This window comes from Aulonocara stuartgranti (genome assembly GCF_965226115.1).
Source record: "Aulonocara stuartgranti genome assembly, chromosome: 8".
In the NCBI taxonomy this organism is placed as follows: domain Eukaryota; kingdom Metazoa; phylum Chordata; class Actinopteri; order Cichliformes; family Cichlidae; genus Aulonocara; species Aulonocara stuartgranti.
The window spans coordinates 22,299,854-22,320,254 of NC_138959.1; the positions used below are offsets into that span (position 1 = coordinate 22,299,854).

The 20,401-nt window shown below is 39.4% G+C and overlaps 1 protein-coding gene across 1 annotated transcript in view; it reads left to right on the plus strand.

The window, feature by feature from the left end:
- Positions 1-1,871: 1,871 nt before the first annotated feature.
- Positions 1,872-20,401, plus strand: part of antxr1c (ANTXR cell adhesion molecule 1c) — a 38,604-nt gene continuing 20,074 nt past the window's right edge. The window contains exons 1-9 of the mRNA XM_082543260.1: positions 1,872-2,573; positions 13,309-13,380; positions 14,626-14,697; positions 16,369-16,450; positions 16,574-16,604; positions 16,692-16,765; positions 16,916-16,984; positions 17,423-17,503; positions 19,980-20,040. Coding sequence (XP_082399386.1) covers positions 2,416-2,573; positions 13,309-13,380; positions 14,626-14,697; positions 16,369-16,450; positions 16,574-16,604; positions 16,692-16,765; positions 16,916-16,984; positions 17,423-17,503; positions 19,980-20,040 — 700 coding nt within the window. The 5' untranslated portion in view covers positions 1,872-2,415. The remainder of the gene's footprint in view (positions 2,574-13,308; positions 13,381-14,625; positions 14,698-16,368; positions 16,451-16,573; positions 16,605-16,691; positions 16,766-16,915; positions 16,985-17,422; positions 17,504-19,979; positions 20,041-20,401) is intronic.

Consider the following 20,401-nt stretch of genomic DNA (forward strand, 5'->3'; position numbering starts at 1 on the left):
AAGATTTACAGATTAAGGGAGAAAGAAGACTTTACTTGATGTGCAGATGGTGTTCAGTAGGTAGAGTGGTGGCTCCATGATCGGAAGGTCGGGGGTTCGAATCCAGTGAACGGCTACCCCGAGGTACCCCTGAGCAAGGTACCGTCCCTACACACTGCTCCCGGGCGCTTGATTGGTGGCTGCCCACTGCTTCACTGAGTGAATGGGTTAACTGCAGAGAGGAATTTCCCCACGGGGATCAATAAAGTATACATTACATGATGTTTAGCTCTGCAGAGCAATGCACATTTAGTTCAAGGGATGATGTGCAGTTTTTCAGATGGTGTGTTTTTTTTCTTCAGTGATATTTCAGTTGGGAAGATTACACCATGTTATGTGAGAAACTGAAGAACTATGTTTGTCTTGGATAGATAAGTGAGCACATGTTTTGAGCCTGGGGCCACGGGATTAATGGAAAAAAGGGAGAGTGTCCAAGTGATGCAACAAGGCTGCTGTTTACTTTTCAGGAATCTATTTTTCTGCCTGGTTTTTGTACAAGTGACAGCATAATAGATCACAGCAAATATGGCTTTGGGAGAGGAAATATGAAAAGAGACAGAAAACTAGGACTTTTTCCTGGCAATTACTACAAAAATCAGTGTAGAAAGTAAGCTGAAAGAACAAAACAACTAGATTCGATTTTGTCGGATTTTGTTAGCTGCACTCAGCCTGAGCTGTCCTTCTGATGTACTCATTTCGAACTCTGTCCATTCTGGTCATTCTTAGCATCTCCAGCTTGGCCTCGTGTATTTTGTACAGCACCACCATCATCAAACCAGACATCATAGCAGGTGTACCATCCATCTTGTAAATCTTGCCGTCCACTCTTACTGCTATCCTCCTGTCGCAAATCACTCGTGACACTTGTTTTGACCCACTCCACCCTGCCTGCATGCTCTTCTTCACTTCTCTCATGCACTGTCAGTTGATTTGGATAGTTGATCCCAGGTATTTCCACTCATCTACCTTCACTAACTCTACTCCTTTCAGCTTCACAGTTACATCTCTCTTCCTGTTTTCTGTCCTGTTTCTATTAACTGTCATTTCTCATTTCTTTCAGATGTTATTTGTTCAAGATGTTATCAGGGTAGCAGCTGATTTTGTCAGTCTTTCCTGGCATACACTTTTGTGTCAAAAATCCTTTGGTCATATTGGTATTTTGGAGCAACAAATGACCATATTTGATCATAGAGTGAATGATTACCTATTAGCTAATGAAAGCTCAGATGACAAGATGCATTCAAGCTCCAAAACTCAAAGAAAAGCTAAACAGGTTATTTATTCAAAACAAACCAAACCAAAGCAAAACACACATTTAAAAATAGGACGCCATAATTTCTAATTAAGTCATCATTTAAGTGTATTCATGGGTGTTCAAAATAATCGTACACCTATTTCTAAAAACATATTTTAGAAGAAAGAGATTACCTCATGTGATTGATGTATGGCAGCACTCACACTTCATGTGAGGGTTTGCTTTACTCTTTAAATGTGCCCTTCACCATATCTGCCACACTCATTACAGTCTTTGCTTCACTGAGTTGTAATTACAGTGGATATTGCTGCTTATAGTTAACCATCAGCAGCATGCTGAAAGTAAACGAACAAATGAGGACAAAGTGCTAAAATGCTAGGCTCGATAAATAAACGCGCTGGTGTGGCTTGAGGACGCAGTGCCACAGTGAAGTTCATATAGATTGTATAATTGTAATGATATAAATTGTTGTCACCCATGCGCCGGTCTGCCACGTGAGGGAGGCGCAAAATGGGATCTTGAGCCATTTTTTTCTTCTTTTTTTTTCTTTTTGCCTCCCTTCCTCTCTCCTCCTCAAGATGAAATTTGAAACCTGGGCCATTTCAGCCAAGTCTGTCCCCCGGGCTCTCAGTTCCTCCGGCTTCAAACACAGCTCTGCATCACCCAGCTCCATTTGGCTTCTTTAGAACTAAATCACTTTTGACACACTGACAGGAAAATATTATCCGTTTTTACGAACCACCCATTCAATTAACTTTTTATTTTTTGCAGGTTTTTTTTTCTTTTCTCTTTCTTTTTTTTGCCTGTCAGTTGCATGTGGATTCAAAACTATCCGAAAAAGAGCCTGAAGACCACCAGCATTAAAAAAAAAAAAAAACCTCTCTGAGTCAAAACACTTCTCCTGCTGCAATCAGGCCGGGATGCGGGTGGTCCTGATTGTACACTGATCTCAAAATAGTTGAATCATCACCGGCATCCTTTCTTTTGTCTCGGTAGCATCCCTGTCTCTCCACTTATATTGTTTGTGGGATGTAAAGACCCGCTGAAGTACTTTGGCTTGTTTTGGCATTTTTTCCCCCTCTCCATAAAGGAATTACGCTGTTTCGCCGGGAGGAGAGATTATGGCAAGATTTTTGTTGAACATAAGTCTCGTTTTGGTTTTGTTCGGATTATTTTTGCTCTCTTTTCCATCTGCAAGAGCCGAGCCGGGGTTGCTGGATGAAGAGGAGGAGGAGAGCTCCTGCCAGGGTGCTTTTGACCTGTACTTCGTGCTTGATAAGTAAGTGGAGGTTGTTAGCAATACACCACAAATAAGCTAACTTTTTGTTGTTGTCAGAGGTTTTTTATTATTATTATTATATTTTAATATTCTTTTGAAGCATGTCATTCTCAAAGTGTGAACAAACTAGCCGCCGCTGTTTTAAGGAAAGGGGAATGATAGAAAAGTTTAACTTTTGACATAAAAAAAAGACTGAAAAAAGAAAAAAAAAGTCGGGCTCGAGAGCTTGCAGCCGATTAGCATCTGCGCGTGTGTGCGCGCGCGTGATGACGTTGGAGAGGAGGCTGACTGTCAGAGTTCAGGCTGCTGAATAAGCGAAAACACCGAGTGGGGTTTTGGAAGCAAATCCCGCGATATATGTTGGCTTAAATTGTTTAACCCTCGTCTTCTATATCTGGCAATTCGTTTTTATAAAGAAATACAACTTTTTAAGCAGTTTCCTTTATTCCCATCCATTCCGAAGGGATTTTTTTTTTATGTGACTGCTCACCGTTCGCTCTTTCATTTCCACTCTGTACGCCCACATAGGAAAAATGTTGTGGTTAAGTGACATCTTTGAACTGGACTTCAACAGCTGGAGAGAAAATAAAATGTCAGAGAAACTTCTGGAGTGCCTGCCCTCTCTCCTGCTCGCTATTTTCTAACATGTCATTTTTTCTGCATTTACTTTGAAGACATGAACATGACTGTGATTCAGTTATATTCAGTTTATTTTAGAGCACAAATGGTACAAATGTTGTGGAGAATCTGTTTAAAGCAGTGATGCTGCTCTCATGTTTTGACTGCCAGCAGTTATCTTGAGATAATCTTACTATGATTAAAAAACATTTAACCAGCAGCACCTACAATCTAATTTGCGAACATGAACCAGTGCCAGAAATGGGAGGGGAAAGAAGAGGAGACAGGAAACAACAACATTTATGGATAATGTGGTATTAATTTGGTGAAGGAAATGTTGCACACAGCACCTTTTTTTTTTTTTGGTGGGGAGGGGGGGCTTCATGGGGTATTTAAAGCATCTCCGTTGCCATTGGCTTTTTCCAGAGGGGAAAAAAAGACTCCATATGTAAAGACGGTAAAAGGGTCTTCCTATGTCCATTGAAGTTTACAGAATCTTAGTAAGGCTTAGTTTTTTCCTGGAACTCAGTCCCAAGAAAACACATGCAAAGACACACACATACACACACACGCAAAACACAGGACTGCTTCCCAGATGTGGACGGCTGTGTTCGTCTTGTGCTGTGAGGTAAACACTGACACATGCTGCAAATAAAGAATCTGCTCATTTTTTCTGTGTGTCTGATGCTATTGTTAGCACTCTTGCGTGCTGCGGTGCCCACTCCAAGGTTGACTAACAAGTCATCATTTGCGGACTTCAAACGAGAGGAAGCTCATTAGAGACCGGTGTCGGCCTCCTACAGCCGTCGCTCACCACCGATCCCTGAGGCCTCAGCTGGCTTTATGAGACACAGTCTCAACCCTGTGCCCTGGTTTATCTTAATGAAAGGTGAAATCATTTAGCTTATTAATACATAAGCGCTGTAGTCATTCTCGTTTTTTTAAATATGTGAGGCAACACTGGGTGCAAAGTTGTGTGTTTCATTCTTTTTGAAGTGTTAAGTTGCTTTATAGTAAGATCAAGCCAGATTCACAGATTTCAACTCTGTTGTTTTTCACTTTTTAAAGATCAGTTTTAAAGCTTAAAGCTGTGCTAGTGGAGCTCTGAGGCTCTAGTTAAGCAGAGCCATACTTTGAGTTAAATCCTCACAAAGACATTGCTAACATGTTAGTGTTTAGCAAGTAAATGTTAGTGTTTATACCCTAAACACACAGTACAGTTTAGGTTCTTCTGTTTCAGTCCTCACCATCGTGATGGACAGACTAACCACCTGATCGATCGACTGCAGATCAAATTGGTAGTTTGTAGAAAATTCGATGGATCAGTTTAAATGTAGAAAAAGGGATGCATGCTGTAAGTGGAGTTTATTGCAGCCTTGAGCATATGATGTCATGTGATGGCTCAAAGTTGTGAGATGCTACTTGTTTAGACATCTGGGTAGCTGCACTCTGATGACAAGGTGGCTAATGGCTGCATGGCAGTCTGCTGAATTTGAAACATCTGGGACAGTGTTTGGAAAAAGTGGTTGCTGTAGCAATATACGTTATTTTAAAATGGTATGTGCCATGAAGATCTGTATGTGAAATTCTCTAGGAGCGTCCAGTCACAGCCTGAAATCCAGTAAATATAGATGTTGGGTCTCATTTTAAGCCCCCAAACCACACACATCTAAGTTCTACTTTAATACACAGGCCATTACATCTAATATAATACAGATGGTTGTGTAAATGGATGCCTTCCAACACATATGGTGGTAAGATTTACAGTATACATATGTAGAAAACAAAGGGTGTCCAGATAAAATGTTATGAAAGAAGAGTACTCGCTGACAAAAACTAAAAATTGTGTTAGTAAATAAAAGTTAATAAAAAAAGGGTTTTAGGCACAGTAACCATCCATAGTTAATAATGTGACATCATATGCCTTTGTTGTGGTGTATTGTTTATGGTCCTCAAGTTAACACAGTAACAAGACTAAGAAGTGTACGAGCAGCTCTGCGAGGCTGTGCTGTAAGCATGCTGACATGCTGCCAAAACGCAACATGTTTTTATCAGCTATTAGCAAAAAAAAAGAAGAAGTTTAGTGAAATAAAGGTCAGCGATATGGCATCATCAAACTCGTGCTAATTCCACAGAAGTCAGTGTATTAATCTTCGTTCGTCTCTATACTGGGCCCCTGGCTGTGGACAGCCAACCCTGGGCTGTTCGTGGCACAGTCATTTTCTAAGTAAACTGCGCATGTACACTACCAGTCAAAAGTTTGGGCACACCTTCTCATTTTATGGTTTTTCTTTATTTTCAAGACTATTTACATTGCAGATTCTCACTGAAGGCATCAAAACTATGAATTAATACATATGGAATTATGTAGTAAACAGAAAAGTGAAATAACCCAAAATATGTTTTATATATGGTAAATGGCCTGCATTTGTATAGCGCTTTTCTAGTCCATAGGACCCCAAAGCGCTTTACACTACATTCAGTCATTCACCCATTCACACACTGGCGATAGCAAGCTACATTGTAGCCACAGCTGCCCTGGGGCGCACTGACAGAGGCGAGGCTGCCGGACACAGGCGCCACCGGGCCCTCTGACCACCACCAGTAGGCAAACATGGGGTTAGTATCTTGCCCAAGGATATTTGGCATGCAGCCAGGATGCAGCCTGGGATCAAACCACCGACCTTCTGATTAGTGGCTGACCTGCTCTGCCACCTGAGCTACAGCCACCCCAATATTAGATTCTTCAAAGTAGCTACCCTCTTTGCAAACTCTTGGCATTCCCTTGATGAACTTCATGAGGTCGTCACCTTAAATGGTTTTCCAACAGTCTTCAAGAGTTCCCAGAGATGCTGAGCACTTGTTGGTGCTTTTGCCTTCACTCTGTGGTCCATCTCATCCCAAACCATCTCGATTGGGTTTAGGTCAGGTGACTCTGGAGGCCAGGCCACCTGGCACAGCACTCCAGGACTCTCCTTCTTGGTCAAATAGCCCTTAAACTGCCTTGGATAATAATAAAGGATTTAGATTTAGGCTTTTGAATAGCAATAAATCTCATAGGATGATAGGGTCCCAAGACCAATACTAACATGCCCTGACCTACAGACTTAGGCTTACAAACAGCGTGCAAACTAAACTAAACCAGCCAACAGATGATGTCCCGACTTTCCAAACAGGACGTTATGAATTTATCATTTAAGTTAGCTTGGTGCACTGTGCATGATGTTCCTAAAATCATGAAGCCTTTTAACCTCTGTGATAATATGTTGCATATCTTTAAGTCCTATATAGCTGCGGGTTTGCATACTTTTTGCATTTGCTGATTCAGACCGGGTGGGTCGCAGCTTGCTGTTTTATATGGAACACATTGCCTGAGGAATGGTTTTGGGTGTGTTCATAGCAGATAAAGGAATTCACATATAGGGTACATGTTAATGTTCAACCTCAAAATGAAGTTTGCATTTCTTTTGATGGGTGGGTGCAGATTCAAATATGGTAAATCAACAGTATCCGGTGATTGAATTTATGCAAAAATGCATTACAACAGTGTTATGCAGTACTAGTCCTTTTTTCCACATCCTCTTTACATTTTACAGTATTACTTTTATTGACTACAGATGGGGAAACACATTATTCAGTTTATTAATTGTGTTAAAAAAATAACAGTTTATCTGTTATTTTCTCATCAAGTCTTGTCGTTGTTTTTGCAAAATGTTTCTCTTGTCTTTTAATGTAGTCACAAGTTAGCGCTCCGGCTGGGCGTTGGGTCATGCTTCCGGAATCCAGACGAGTCAGTGGAAAACCTTAAGTGCAGCTGCAGTCTGTGAATACATTTCAAATGTCTGAATACGTTCTCGCTGTGGAATGACACCCGCTCTGTGTTTTGCTGTCTGGGGCTTTTTACAAAATGTTGCTGTGACGTTTACAGCAAGGACAAATGCCTGTTGACATGATATTGTGTTATCTGTCATTCAAGAATTTGGGTTGCAAAAACAAGACTGGGGGAATAAAAAGTAGATATACTGTATCTCATTCTAGCTCTAATATTTGATGCAGAAAGAAGAGCATGCTTTGAAGAATACATAATGTTCATCAGCTTGTTACTTAGTATCAAACCTAACGATTCCTCTCGGTTTTGGAATAGACACGCAGCGTTAGCTCAGCAATCACGCAGTAAAGACTCTGACTTCTGCAGTGGCTGTAAAAGTAGGTTAGTGATTTTAAACAAACAAATCCTTGTTCCCACTCAGTTAAGTTGGTGCGGCATCATTGGCTGCAGGCTGGGGTGGTGTGGGTAGGCCCAGTTGGAATGGTAGATGGACTCCTTAGTGGAGTTTTTTTGTTGTTTGTTTTTTGGGGGGATTGTTTTTTCATCTTCAACACTTTGAACCACGAGAAGAATGTCGCACCACTAAGCTTTAAGGTGTAGGGAGCTTTTTCCCACATGCATGCTGCCCCCTGGTGATTGCATTTAATTTTTATTTGTCTATTTTTTGCATTTGGCAACTGATTGCAAGTTGTTGCAGCAGCCAGCTGGTTGCCCAGAGATGCATGTGTGCAACACTTTCAACCTCTGGGCGACCACTTTCCATCACTAGGCACAGACCAGCTGATTGGAGCCAACCTATTTACAAATTAATCACAGTTCATATCAGACTGACTGCAACCACACTCAAGCAGATTGGAGGTTTATATAATTGCCAATTAATTACTAAACATGGAGAGATTGCCAAAAACTGTGGGAGTAAGCCAGAGAACCCACACTAGACAGTGAAAATATGCAAACTCCACACAGAAAAGTCCCATTCTGGTTTTAAATTCAGGACCTTCTTGCCATGAGGCAACGATGCTAACCACCACACAGCTGTACTTCCCATTCCAGCTGGTTGTATCCAGAATACTTCAGTAGCTGCGTCAATGTTTGCAATGGAATTTGTGTTTTAGAGTTACTTCTTGGAATTTGAGTGTAAATAGTTAATGTGAATGTTCTGTTTAATTTGAATTTCTGTCGAAGCAGATGGCAACATATTTGCAACAGACAGGAACAGATTTGTGGTTTTCTCCAATTTCACATTATTATCACAAACAATTCCGTACTCGACCCCATTCATTAGCAAACTGATAGAAGACGAGATTGCAAGTTTATTGCACATGGTCTTAACAATTTTGGTGATACTGTGGTCGGCAACCACTGTTTTCTCCACTGTGACTGCAACGTTGAGCAATTTTATTATTACCTAGCCAACTGGAGGTAATAGAGCAACCAATGGATGCAACAATAAAATAATTTTTACTTTTTTCCCCTTAATTTAATTTGTTGTTAGGAAATGAAAGCCTTTTCTAGATCATGTATGTTAATGGTCAAATAGCTGTTAAGGTCTGTTTCGGTTTCCACCAGCTCCAAAGCTAATCGTCAAACCCGTCACTAAATTTGTGTGTCAACTGGTGCTATATAGGTACTTTACATCAGGCTTATTGCTTTCTTCGCATGGCTGATGAGAGCAGTGAAGCAAAATAGCCATACACCCAGAGAGGTGAGCTGAGAGATGCTACAACACTTAATAAACTTAATAAAGTGCAGAGCTGTGTGTTAATTATCTGGGTTTGGTGAAAACCTGAAATATTCTCCAAAGCAGCTTTAGACTGGTATTTTCTTACATAATGCTAATCGTGTTGCAGTGTGTCATTTATCCCACTTAACCATTGAAAGCTCTGAGCTTTTCAGCTCATTATACTAATTAGCAAATATTAGCAGTCTATCACTCTAAACTGAAATGGCAAGTATCTCTTACAAAGAGATGACTGAAAAGTAAAAAATCATACGTGTGTCAAGACTGTTCAGTGGATGGAAATAAAAAGAAAGCCAATGAACATAGAAGGTCATAAACGCTTCAAGTTCTTTGTGCTGTTGATGCCGTACCCTGCTTGTTCTGTCTCCTCTACAATGTTTTTCTTCTTGTCTTTCTTCTGCCCTTCCCCTCCTGCTGAACTTTGTGCTTTCGAGATATACACACAGTCTCTGAGTAATTTTCTGCAGGTCCACTCACTGCGAAATCTATCCAGTCAGCAGAAAAAGACATTACTGAGAATGATTAAAGATTTTTTATTCTTCAGGGCTACTCAAACCCATGGGGGACTTCAACCCACAAGTCACAGTGTGTTTAGCATCAGTGACTAGTAATGATGCATAGTACCTCCCTTTGTGCTTTTAGCAATTTTGGAAACTCAAGGTTGCTACAAATAATCATACATATGCATAATGTTGCAGAAGATACGATGTTCCCAATACTGTATAATGCACAATAGCTTGGTCTAAGGGCTGAATGTAAACCTGAATGTAGCACGTATGATGTGACTCAGCTGCAGAGACAAAAGAAAGCAAGACCACCCGATTGTAAATTCAGCAATCTAACCTGAAACTATGCGTCTTAAAACTTTAGAAAAATAGATATTATCTAAATACATATTGTCACATTTGATCTTCTGTATTAACAAGGAAATTGAGTTTACTTCTACTGAAAATCAGATGGAATTGCACCACAAGTAATTTGGATGTTCAAATGCTTCATTCTAGCGTGTCTGAAGCGCTGCTCCCTGAGATCTCACTTTAGTTTGGACAAAGAGCTTAAATGTGTCTCTTACCCGACATTCTTCTTCTTCATTTCCTGTCCTTGCATCTAAAATTATTAGACAAACAATTCAAGAAAACCCCTACAGGTTCCCTACAGGACAACGTAAAAGCAACCATTGCTGCACTTGAGAGCAAAACTGCAAAAGCCACTGTGAAACGGCAGAGGCCCTGTAGCTGTATTTTCATTATAAACCTACACAAAACCTACATTAAACACCTTTTCCTCCATCTGATTTATCTGCAATATGTTCATCAGATCAGTACATTCAATGTTCTTTTAATGTCAAATTATACAGTGTTATGTAATTGGCTGCCACAGTATTTTTCATGTTAAGCTAAGCGTGCTTACTCTTTTTTTTAATGGATTACAGTGTTTTTCCAGGAGTGGTCTTAAATCTGGCAAAACAACTGAAAACTAGCTATTTAGCAACACAGATCTCCAGTCTCTGTAAAACAGAGAACTGCACAGTGACTAAACAGACTGTTTACTTGCTGCTTCGGTCTTCTAGTGGCCATGCTGGCTCAGACAGACCAAAGCAGGTCAGAAACTTGGCCTTGGAGTTGAACTAAATCACTGAACCACTGGCATGTTTTCTTGCACTTTGATATGAGCCAACAGGTTTTTCCCATTATCTCACTCCCACAGTGGAATTGACTGATAAAGCTCTTCATCTTTCCCTTGCTCTGTCCTTCCTTTTCTTTTGCTTCTTTGTTTCTCGGCTCTCAGATGGCTTACAACAAGACACATGGTTTTCATCTCATTAGTACAGAGAAAACGCTGTCACTCGGCTATGACAAGTTGCTATGACACAACTTCACACCGCCGTTGGGCGTCATCACTTAGTCGGCAATCTGTGGCCGGCCCTCACCTTTCTGAACTTTTGCTTTCTGAGTCCAGACCGCACACTGCTAAACTTCGGTGTTCAACTCAGGTCATTAAAATTAGATCAAGGGATTGTGGTGGGAATAAGACACCGTATAAAATGGTGTCATCAAGAATCAGAGAATGAAAAGGACCACTTCCTCTCCCAGCACTGTTTGGACAGGTGAGTGAAACTGCAAGCTAGGCCTCAATCCCACGACTGTAGCCACCTCAGACAATCACAACTGCTCCAAGGCAAACATGAGCCACAGTGGTCCAGAAGCACAGATAAGCAGCTAAAAACCAAACGTGGATGTCCTCAGATTCACCCTCGTGTTAAGTAAATACTCAAGAATGATCCCCACACTTCGTCACAAGTATTAGCTGCAAATTTCACCAGACTTTTTATTCTTTCTCCCCTCCTCTGTTGCTATAATGGAACAATTTGCACAAGAACCTGGCTGCTGCCTTTCCTTCAGGTTTGAACCCGTCTGCATGTGTATGTGGGACTCTTTCTGTTTGCGCTGCACTTTTTACTGAACTAAATGCTACAGTCTACCTCAGACCTTTTTTTTCTTCTTATTTTGGGAGAATTTTGTTTAGCTTGTAGGTCTTGTCCTCTTTCTCTGCTCAGTCAGCCTCCCAGGAATGTAAGCCTTGATGTGGGGGGAGCAAGTCATGTCATCAGAACTGCAAAAACACAGAGAAAACGCTTAGAAGAGGCTTTTTTCCCCAGTTGACCGGCGTTTGTAACCATTCTGAATTAAAGGATAAAACCACTAAGAGTTACATAATACATAGATATAATAGTGCAGAGGCGTTTTGGCTTCATTTGAGCAATCAATTGGTTTGTTTTTTTAGCATTTGCTCTTGATAAGGTTTTTGTATGAGTCAAAGAAGTTCTGATAAACCACGCTTGAAATTTCTGTGCAGTAGCTGTAAAATAAGTCTTGAGCTTTGTAAGTCAGACATGTCAGCGTTGCTCGTGGGCAGCTGTACTGACCTCTTGGATATATTAAATGAGCAGTGGAAGTATTATTTCCTACTTTAAACAAAAATTATATGAAACAAATACATCTAACAAAGCATTTAATGAAGGCTTAGAGTCTGGTTTGGCACGATAAAAAGTCTTGAATGACTGAGGCATGATGGGAAACTCCCTGGTATTCCCTGGCTCTATCCTCCCCAAATCCTGGCCAAATTCAATAATTACCCCTCTGCTTCCAAGCAATAACACAAAAACACCAGGGGTTAAAACCTCTTTGACATGCTATTGCAGGAAAATAACATTAGTCACAATTCATTTCCATTTCAAGCCAGGCCATGCAACTGGCGCTGTTTTCCAAAACACCCAACTCCTATAAGAAAGGCTAAGTTGGTTCCTGCAAGTTTAGCTATCCATTTAATACAAATACAAATACACATGACTATTATCAGCTTAAAGCATGAGAAACCTGCTTGCAAGGAATGGTTGATTCACCTTGTTGTGTCTAGAGGTCTCAGACAGCTATATGGACCATTAGTGTGCAAGGAACTCATTCAGCTAGAAAGTAGGATAACAGAGTGGATGTTTAGTCTGTTTCCCATTTTCTCCCATCACAAGGATATGAACTTCCACTTTAAGCATATGACATGCCTTTGTGTTTCGTCTCTTTCTTAGAGAACTGCATAGATGAATGCAGGTGAATAAGTTGAATTAAGATTGAAACAAACAAACAAACAAAACGTACTCATATCAGTACTGAAAATAACACTAAATAATTCCTGCTTCATCCTCTTCCAATTTTACCACCATCAGTTGGCTCATTTACACGTTGTTATCTCTCTGGCTTCTTCCCTAGCTGGTTACTTTATGCCCAAAACTCTCTCCCCTAATGATCGCTCTTAATAAAATCGCCCCACAGCACACATGGTGTCTGGCTAGAGGAAATGAAGGCAGCTCCACAGGGTATCATTTTATGATAGTTCACTTTTATGGAGGATCATCTAGGGAGACCACGGTCTGTTTCCTCATCCTCAAGGGCCACGTTAATGATACAGGAGTTTGCTAAATCATACTCCCGTTCCTGCCACAAATGACTATTACACACATATTTTTGTTACAAAATAATCCATATTCATAACAAAATTAAGTTTTACATTTATCCCTCTGAGGATCACTAACAAATGGCGTATTAGATTAACTATTTCTTGCTAATGAGTATGATAGCATGTTTGTTATGTTTGGCAGCTCAGGAATGAAAGTCAAATTACTTTAATTAAATAAATTAAAACAGTACTTTTATTGCAAGTAAATGACACGCAGTAAAGGCACTGCTAACAGGTTGAGCAGTTGTGTTTTGCCTGGCATATATACAGCTTGTTCTTCATGTTGTGGAGCTAATGACTAGACCCCCTGTCATTTTTGGCTAACGAAGCTCTTATCCTCTTGTATGAGTACTCTAGCATATGAAGGTTAGAGTCTAACTGATACAGTAGATAACTTATGAAGTTGTTTTTTATGTTTTCATTTTCTTATTTTTATTTGAACTGCTACAATCACTTACTATGATATCAAGCAGAGTCATATTTCTCACATTTTTCTTGATATAACCTTTTTTTAAAATGTGCCATCCGTTTTCTAGATCTGGCAGTGTGAAGGATCACTGGAATGAAATCTATGAGTTTGTGAAGAACTTAGCAGAAAAATTTAAAAGGTAAGAGACACTTAATGAGCGTGTGTGAACAGACACAATTAAGCCAACAGATTTGCATAGATAAATGTGGTAATATAGGTGATATACACCGTATAGTGCAAGATCAACATTTGGAACCAACATTGTCAGTCTCCAAACAGCATGTTGCCTCGTATTCGACTTCCTGGAGCCCAGAGATATAAATTACTGAAGAGAAAAGCACATTTTACAGAGTAGTCACTCTGGTAAAGTGAAAAAATCTGTCCTTACAGCTACAGCTTGCCATATGCTAAGTCACTCAGTATCCGGGCTGATGATTCACTCAGTCTCCAGTAGTTGTGTCAGTGACTACAGGCAAAAATGTCTTTATGTATGTGAGCTGGCTTGGTTTGATGGACTGTCTTTAGTTTAAAGTTCTTTTCCTCCAAATGTCTCTAAGATCTCTCTCATCTCTCTAAGATGCAGATATTGCATCTATAATTTCAAAATTGAAATATCATTCTTAAAATATGGCATATATTTAAAAGCAAGAAGTTTCAATAAATAGCCAGCTGTCAGCCAGACTGAAAGGCTTTTTCCCCACACGGTTTGAAGGCCACAACACCTGGAGCTTTGTGGCCTAGTCATAGCAAAGAACAGCTCCTCCTCAAAGCTGTAGTTTTTTAACAACTATGCAAAAAGTTTTAAACAATCCAAATCTGTGCTAACTTACTGTCTCAAACAAGAAACACACATTCTTGCTTCAAATAATTGAAGTGTGAGTAATTCCTTTCACCAGTAAACAGAACTTTTCCACATCTGAAGATTCAGCAATGCAGCCTCAATATCAACATTTATGTCACTGTCACGCAACAAAGGGTTCAAATCCTGCACACTGGAACAACTTCATGTCACATGGCTTCTTTGTGTGCTCTAAACAAATAATCGATCTCAAGCTAGAAACACAGATTGCTGGAGTGAATCAGTTAAGTCGTTTGTCTCCAGCAAGATATCTGTTGAAGAAAAGAGAAGAAAGAAAAGTCATGAATACGAAGAGTTATTTTATGTTTTCTAGGAAAATTGTTATATTGTTTGTGTTTTATTGTTATTACTTAGAATAACTGTTTCTGATCAATCTCAGATGACATAGAAATGTTTGTATTGCTCACACATGGTGTTGTCCTTAGTGGACGAATACTAATATCTGTACTTCCTGGTCATTCTTTTGGGTGAACCGTTAATAATACGTGTGATGCTTTATTTGCTCTTTCTTTTTACCTTTTATAGTCCTATGCTGAGGATGTCTTTCATAACATTTTCCTCAAGAGCGTCCATCATTTTGAAACTGACGGAAAACAGGTGAATTAATTTCTCTTATATAACCTTACAATGAATACAACCTTTTAATGTCAGTATTTAGACACAGCTAACATTAGCTGAGTGTTTTCGTGTGCAAATTTTTGTAGCATGAAGTGATCTCACGCGACAGTAAACTTAATCCACTGCATCAGAATCAATGCAGATAAAACTGAAAATTGGCCCATGTCACTGTGGAACTGTCACAGAATAACATTTGTTGAATAAGAGACAAGAATGAGAATGAGAGCACTGATAATTGCTATTGTGTAAACAAGTTTCATTTCTAACAGAAGTGGCTATAGCTTAGAATAGAATAATCCTTAAGTAGTGAAAGTATTCAGATATTTTGCTGGTCAAGCCCCCAAATATGTCATTGTCAATAAATTCACAGCTCAAAGGAACACAACACATAAGAAGCAACGATTTTAATGCAGTTTAAAAAAAAATCTTAAATGCAAATATTGAATACATGTAAGCAAGATGGGATCCCCCAGAAGCTAATAGTAGTAAATTAAACTAATAAAGACAAAACTGAAAACAGGAGTGCTAGGAAGTCCCAAGTGAGTCAGTAATTAATAAGCAAAAATGTAAACAGCAACTGATGCAAAATACTGGTGCTCTGAGAATCCCCAGAGCACTATTTCCTTTGGCTTGGTGTGCAAGTGTCTTGTTGTGTTTTAAAAGTATTTTTGAGAAAAAGTTCTGAACCAGTTTTGTGTCTACACGTAACTTTTAAGCTGTATCTATAGGCACTTTGTTATTAGCATCTTATTATTTGTTCTCATTTCCTTAGTTGAATCTACAAGAAATTGGCAAAGATAACATAGTTTAGTGGATAAATAGAATATAAAATAGTATTTTTGCACCAAGAGTGGGATACCCACTAATCAGCTGAATCACCTTGGCATACTCTGCAGAGATATGCCAAGGTGATTCAGCTGATTGCTGGGAATCACATTGCTCTACATACATACAAAGGCATAGGTATGCCAAATTATACAAGAACTGGACTGAAAATTAGTGGCAACAGGTCTTTGTGGAATGATGACATTTCAAATTTTTGGTGCAAATAATCACCCTACATATATATGAAGGAGGTCAGCTGAGAAGTATAACAATGAGCATCTAGAGCCATCCATAAAATATGGTGAATGATCTGTCATGGTTTGGGGCTGTATTTCAGTCAGTGGTAGGAATCTTGTAAAAATTGATGGAATTATGAATGCAGAAAAGTAGTTTCAGAGTTCAGTCCACCATGCAGTATCAGGAAAGCATCTGACTGGCAGCAGCTTCATTCTTCGGCTTGACAATGATCCCAAATGCACTGCCAATGGAGTAAAAGCATAACTGGATAGAAAAATACACAATGAAACACTGTCAGTCATGGATTGGCCTCCCCAGAGCCCAAACTTCAGCATTATTGAATGACACTGGAGAACTATTCCTGAATACTTAAAAAAATTATAAGAAAGCTTGAATATAAGAGTTGAGTTTGTGTTGAAGAATAATGGTGGTCATACCAAATATTGACTTTCAAGCTCATTAGAATTGTACAAACTCTGTATTTGCTTTATATATAATAACCAAAAAAGTTTAATCAGTACCGTAGGTTAGCTTCCAGAAATGCACAGGCAGGACAGGAATCCAATTGTGCTTTGTTACTTTCTGCAGAGTCGACATCACGAAGGGTTTGAACGCACTGAACAGAGAGGTTCCCGGTGGAGATACCTTCATGCACCTCGGATTACAGCTTGTGAGTGTGTGCTGTAATGTGTAACATTTTTACACTGCAAAATCAGTCTGTTAAGAACAGAGCTACTCAAGGCTCCTTCTATTACCTGTTTAAATCTGAAATGTGCTATGACTTTATTTAAAGGCAAATCAGCAGATAAGGAAAGAGAACTTTGGTAAGCATTAATAAACATAATTATCTCATTTTTTGGGCAACAATGGAGCACATAGTGAAGTTACAACACAGCGTATATGATTTGCAGGTACTGCCAGCGTGATTATTGCTCTGACTGATGGAGAGCTACATGAGCATCAGCTTAGAGATGCACAACATCAGGTAACAAATTCACACTAACACTGATTTTCCAGGGGACTCTGGTTAGAGCTCAGTAACAGGGCTAAACTGGAAGCAGAATTGCTCTCATTAGCTTCATGACTGACAGTTTTCTGGAGTTTGCTCAACTTTTTGCCTTTGTTGTTCAAACAGGCGAATGAAGCCAGATCTCTGGGAGCTATTGTGTACTGTGTTGGTGTCAAAGACTTCAACGAGACACAGGTAATTCAGATGTAACAAATTTGTGCAGTATATGGAAGTTTATTCCCTTTAATCCCCCAAATATAAGACATTTGATTAGAGAAAAAAGCAAAAATTCACCACAGGACATGTACTCTACCACATGTGCTCATTATTCTGGAAAAGAAGAAATCTTACAAATTGGGTAACCCATCATTTTCCCTGTGAACCAACTCCAGTGATTTTTAACTCTGATCTCTTCAAATGTTCTCTTACTGTACAGTTCTTTACCTCTAAAACATCTGAAATTGCTTCAAATGAGTATGAGTGCATTTGAGGCAGCTTTCCCCCTGTCATGGCCTCATCTTTCATTGTTCATTGTTGAAGTTTATTTAGCCTCCTTTGATTATTTAGTTTGTTAATCCTTCCTCTGTTCTCTTCTGTTTGTGTACCTCTGTCTGAACTTCTTTCCCACTGTAGCTGGCCACCATTGCAGACACCATTGAACATGTGTTTCCTGTGTTGGGAGGCTTCCACGCCCTGCGGGGTGTCATTGATTCGGTAAATAAATACTTTTCCTTGCAGAGAAACTAGCCCATACAGGCTCCGTTCAGACATCTGTATTTACATATTCAACACAAGATCCCTTTTCACTGCAATGTCATTTTAAACAGTTGTTTATTTGAAAGCAAAACCTGACTTTTGAAAACACTATTGTACAATTTCATAATGACTGAATATCTCTTTAAGATTTTAGATTTTATTTTCTCTCAGACCAGTTAATACAGTGCTCCTTTTAAGCTTTTAAAAGGAGCACTGACTTGTCTAGGTTTCAACTCTCTGCTCAGTATTCTGTCATGAAACACACACAGTCAGAGTTCAGTTCAAGCAGGGTAAGCTACTTCAACTTGCGTTCTCTCCTACAGCTAGCATGGTGAAAAAAAAGCTTTTTATCAGCTCACTGAGCAATATTTTGCTTTTTCAGTTTTGGATCTGTGACAATCACAGTGACAGTGTAGGATCAAGTGAATCAAGGACCAGTCGCGCAGGTTTGAGACTTGTTCACGAACATCTGGCAACCACCGGTCATGGGGGTCAAATTAGTATTCATCAACTGGTAGAGAGTGGTTGTTTGAGGTTTATGGCAGTCATTGGGAAAATGACTGATAAATCTCGAGTCACATGGTCTTGTTGACTGATCAGTGACCCCCATTTTCCCCTAGCAACCTACCTGTCAGTTGGGAAAAATGTGTGTTCCTCAGCTGGTCGGCAGAAACATTCTTTGTGATTGCTTTGGTCGCTAGGATATTGTTGCGGTCTCCCATGGTTTGCATGGAAGTGATGGACTTGTCTACAAACACTGGCCAGCTGCTCTCTGAGCTGAAGTGAAAATGTAAGAACTGCAATACAAACCGGAATTGGAGACCTTCATTGTGAAAGTTGTTTCTTTTGAAACATGTTGGCTGAAGCTCTGAGGCAAACCTCCATTTCTGTTTAATACCACTCAGCTAGTAGTTGGAAGTGTTTGCAGACAGACGTGAATCTACAGGCAAAGCTGTCACAAGGAGATTTTTGGTTTATTACCCTCTTCTTTCTCACCCACCAACAGCCAGCAACCTCCAGGAACGGCTGCCAATCAGTCTGGGAAAATGTAATTTTCCCTTGAAATCTGTGGCTGTATCACATCCAAATTTTAGGCAATGACATCACATGAGAAATCTCAATATACTCAGCTAAATCACAATTTTCTAAAGCCTAATATTCTCAGCTGCAGTCGTCCTTTTGGCGAATAATAAACAAAGGTAGGCTCATAGTCGTTAGCCAGTGACCAGATCATTTCCAGCTGAAATGATTGTCATTTGAACATTTAATCCATTGTAGCTCCAAGAGTTTGATAATGGTCAAATAGCTAAAAACATTATCTTATGTAATTACCAAATCATTTTTCCTTGACCTTAATGGAATGCATTGTGTGTCTCACTGTTTTATTACGCAGAGTATATAAAAAAGAAAAAAACCCTGAAAAATATCTAAGGCTGGAATTTCTTTTAAAAGATTTTCACTTCCTATTTAAAGGATCGGTCATTTTTAAGTCTTGCTTTTATTAATGCTTTAAACATCTCTAATGTAAAAGTATTAAGATTGGAGAACATAACCATCGGAAAGTAAGTTACACTAGTCCCTTCACTTTGATAATTTAAGATAAAGTTGTCACAATGAGATGTGCAGAGTGTAGAGTCAGAGTCATAAAAGGCAGGATTCAGAACTCGGAGGATCCAACAGCTAAAAGCTTTAATTGCTAAAAGGTAGGATAAAAGGTATATCAATGTAAAATAAATCCATAAAGAGAACTGAAGATCTCAAAGGGTTGAAAAGAGGGGAATGAATCGCAAGCATTACAAATCATGTGACAAAAATCAAACAGGATTATTTATATGCACATGACTAACTGGGGATTGGAAACAGAATGGGGAACTAGAGGCTGATGGAGGTAATCAAGACATAAGATCTTTCAAAGCAGGAAATAACAGGAAATAACTAAAAGAGCACTAGTGCTTACATAAATACTTACACTTAGCAAGATCTCAGGCAGGGGAACAAAGAGGAACCAACACAAAAACAGAGAAATGAGACAAAGGGTGCGAACTGCAACTGTCATAGATAAAAATCAAGACATTAACCACGACACATGAAACTGAAACTCAGAACAAATCAGTCGTCAAGAAAAGACAGAAATTAGAGACTCAATAATAATATCACCAGGGAGAAAAACTCATCATTGTACTAAAATAATAAGGAAATCAAAACATGAAAGTATTCAGCTGTATTTGCAAAGCAGGGAGAGTTTTGAGTATTCTGGGAAGAGGTTTAACCCAAACTTGTTTTTTAGACACACACTGATAAGTATTATTAAGGATTATTTTACATCAGATGACTCCCAAATATACTCAAAACATATTAATTGAGCTCTTGGCTCATGAACAAGGCTAGTATCAAAATAAATGTGGAAAAATCACTGCTGTCTTTTCTCCCCCAGATCATCAAGAAATCCTGCATTGAAATTTTGGCAGCTGAGCCTTCCAGTGTTTGTGCAGGAGGTGAGGAGCTATAAAACTCACACATTCACAATTACAGCCTGAACTCGGTCCCTCCTGAGTCATCGACACATATGCCAGCAAACCATTGCTCCTTCCACTGTGTCATTTTCATTAGTGGGTGCCTGGTCTCGGCTTCTTTGAATTATGACAATCCCAGACTGAAAGAAATGACCATTTATGGCCATCCAGGTTACTTACAGGAAATCTGCTGGGATGGGGTAACACGGAGGGAATAATATTACAGTCTCATTAAATATTAGAGTCTCATTAAAAGGAGGGACCGTGAGACGGGGGGCAGGGGTGAGATTTCCTGCGGATATGATGTAAAGTAGACACCATTCTTTACTCTCCTGCCAAGAGA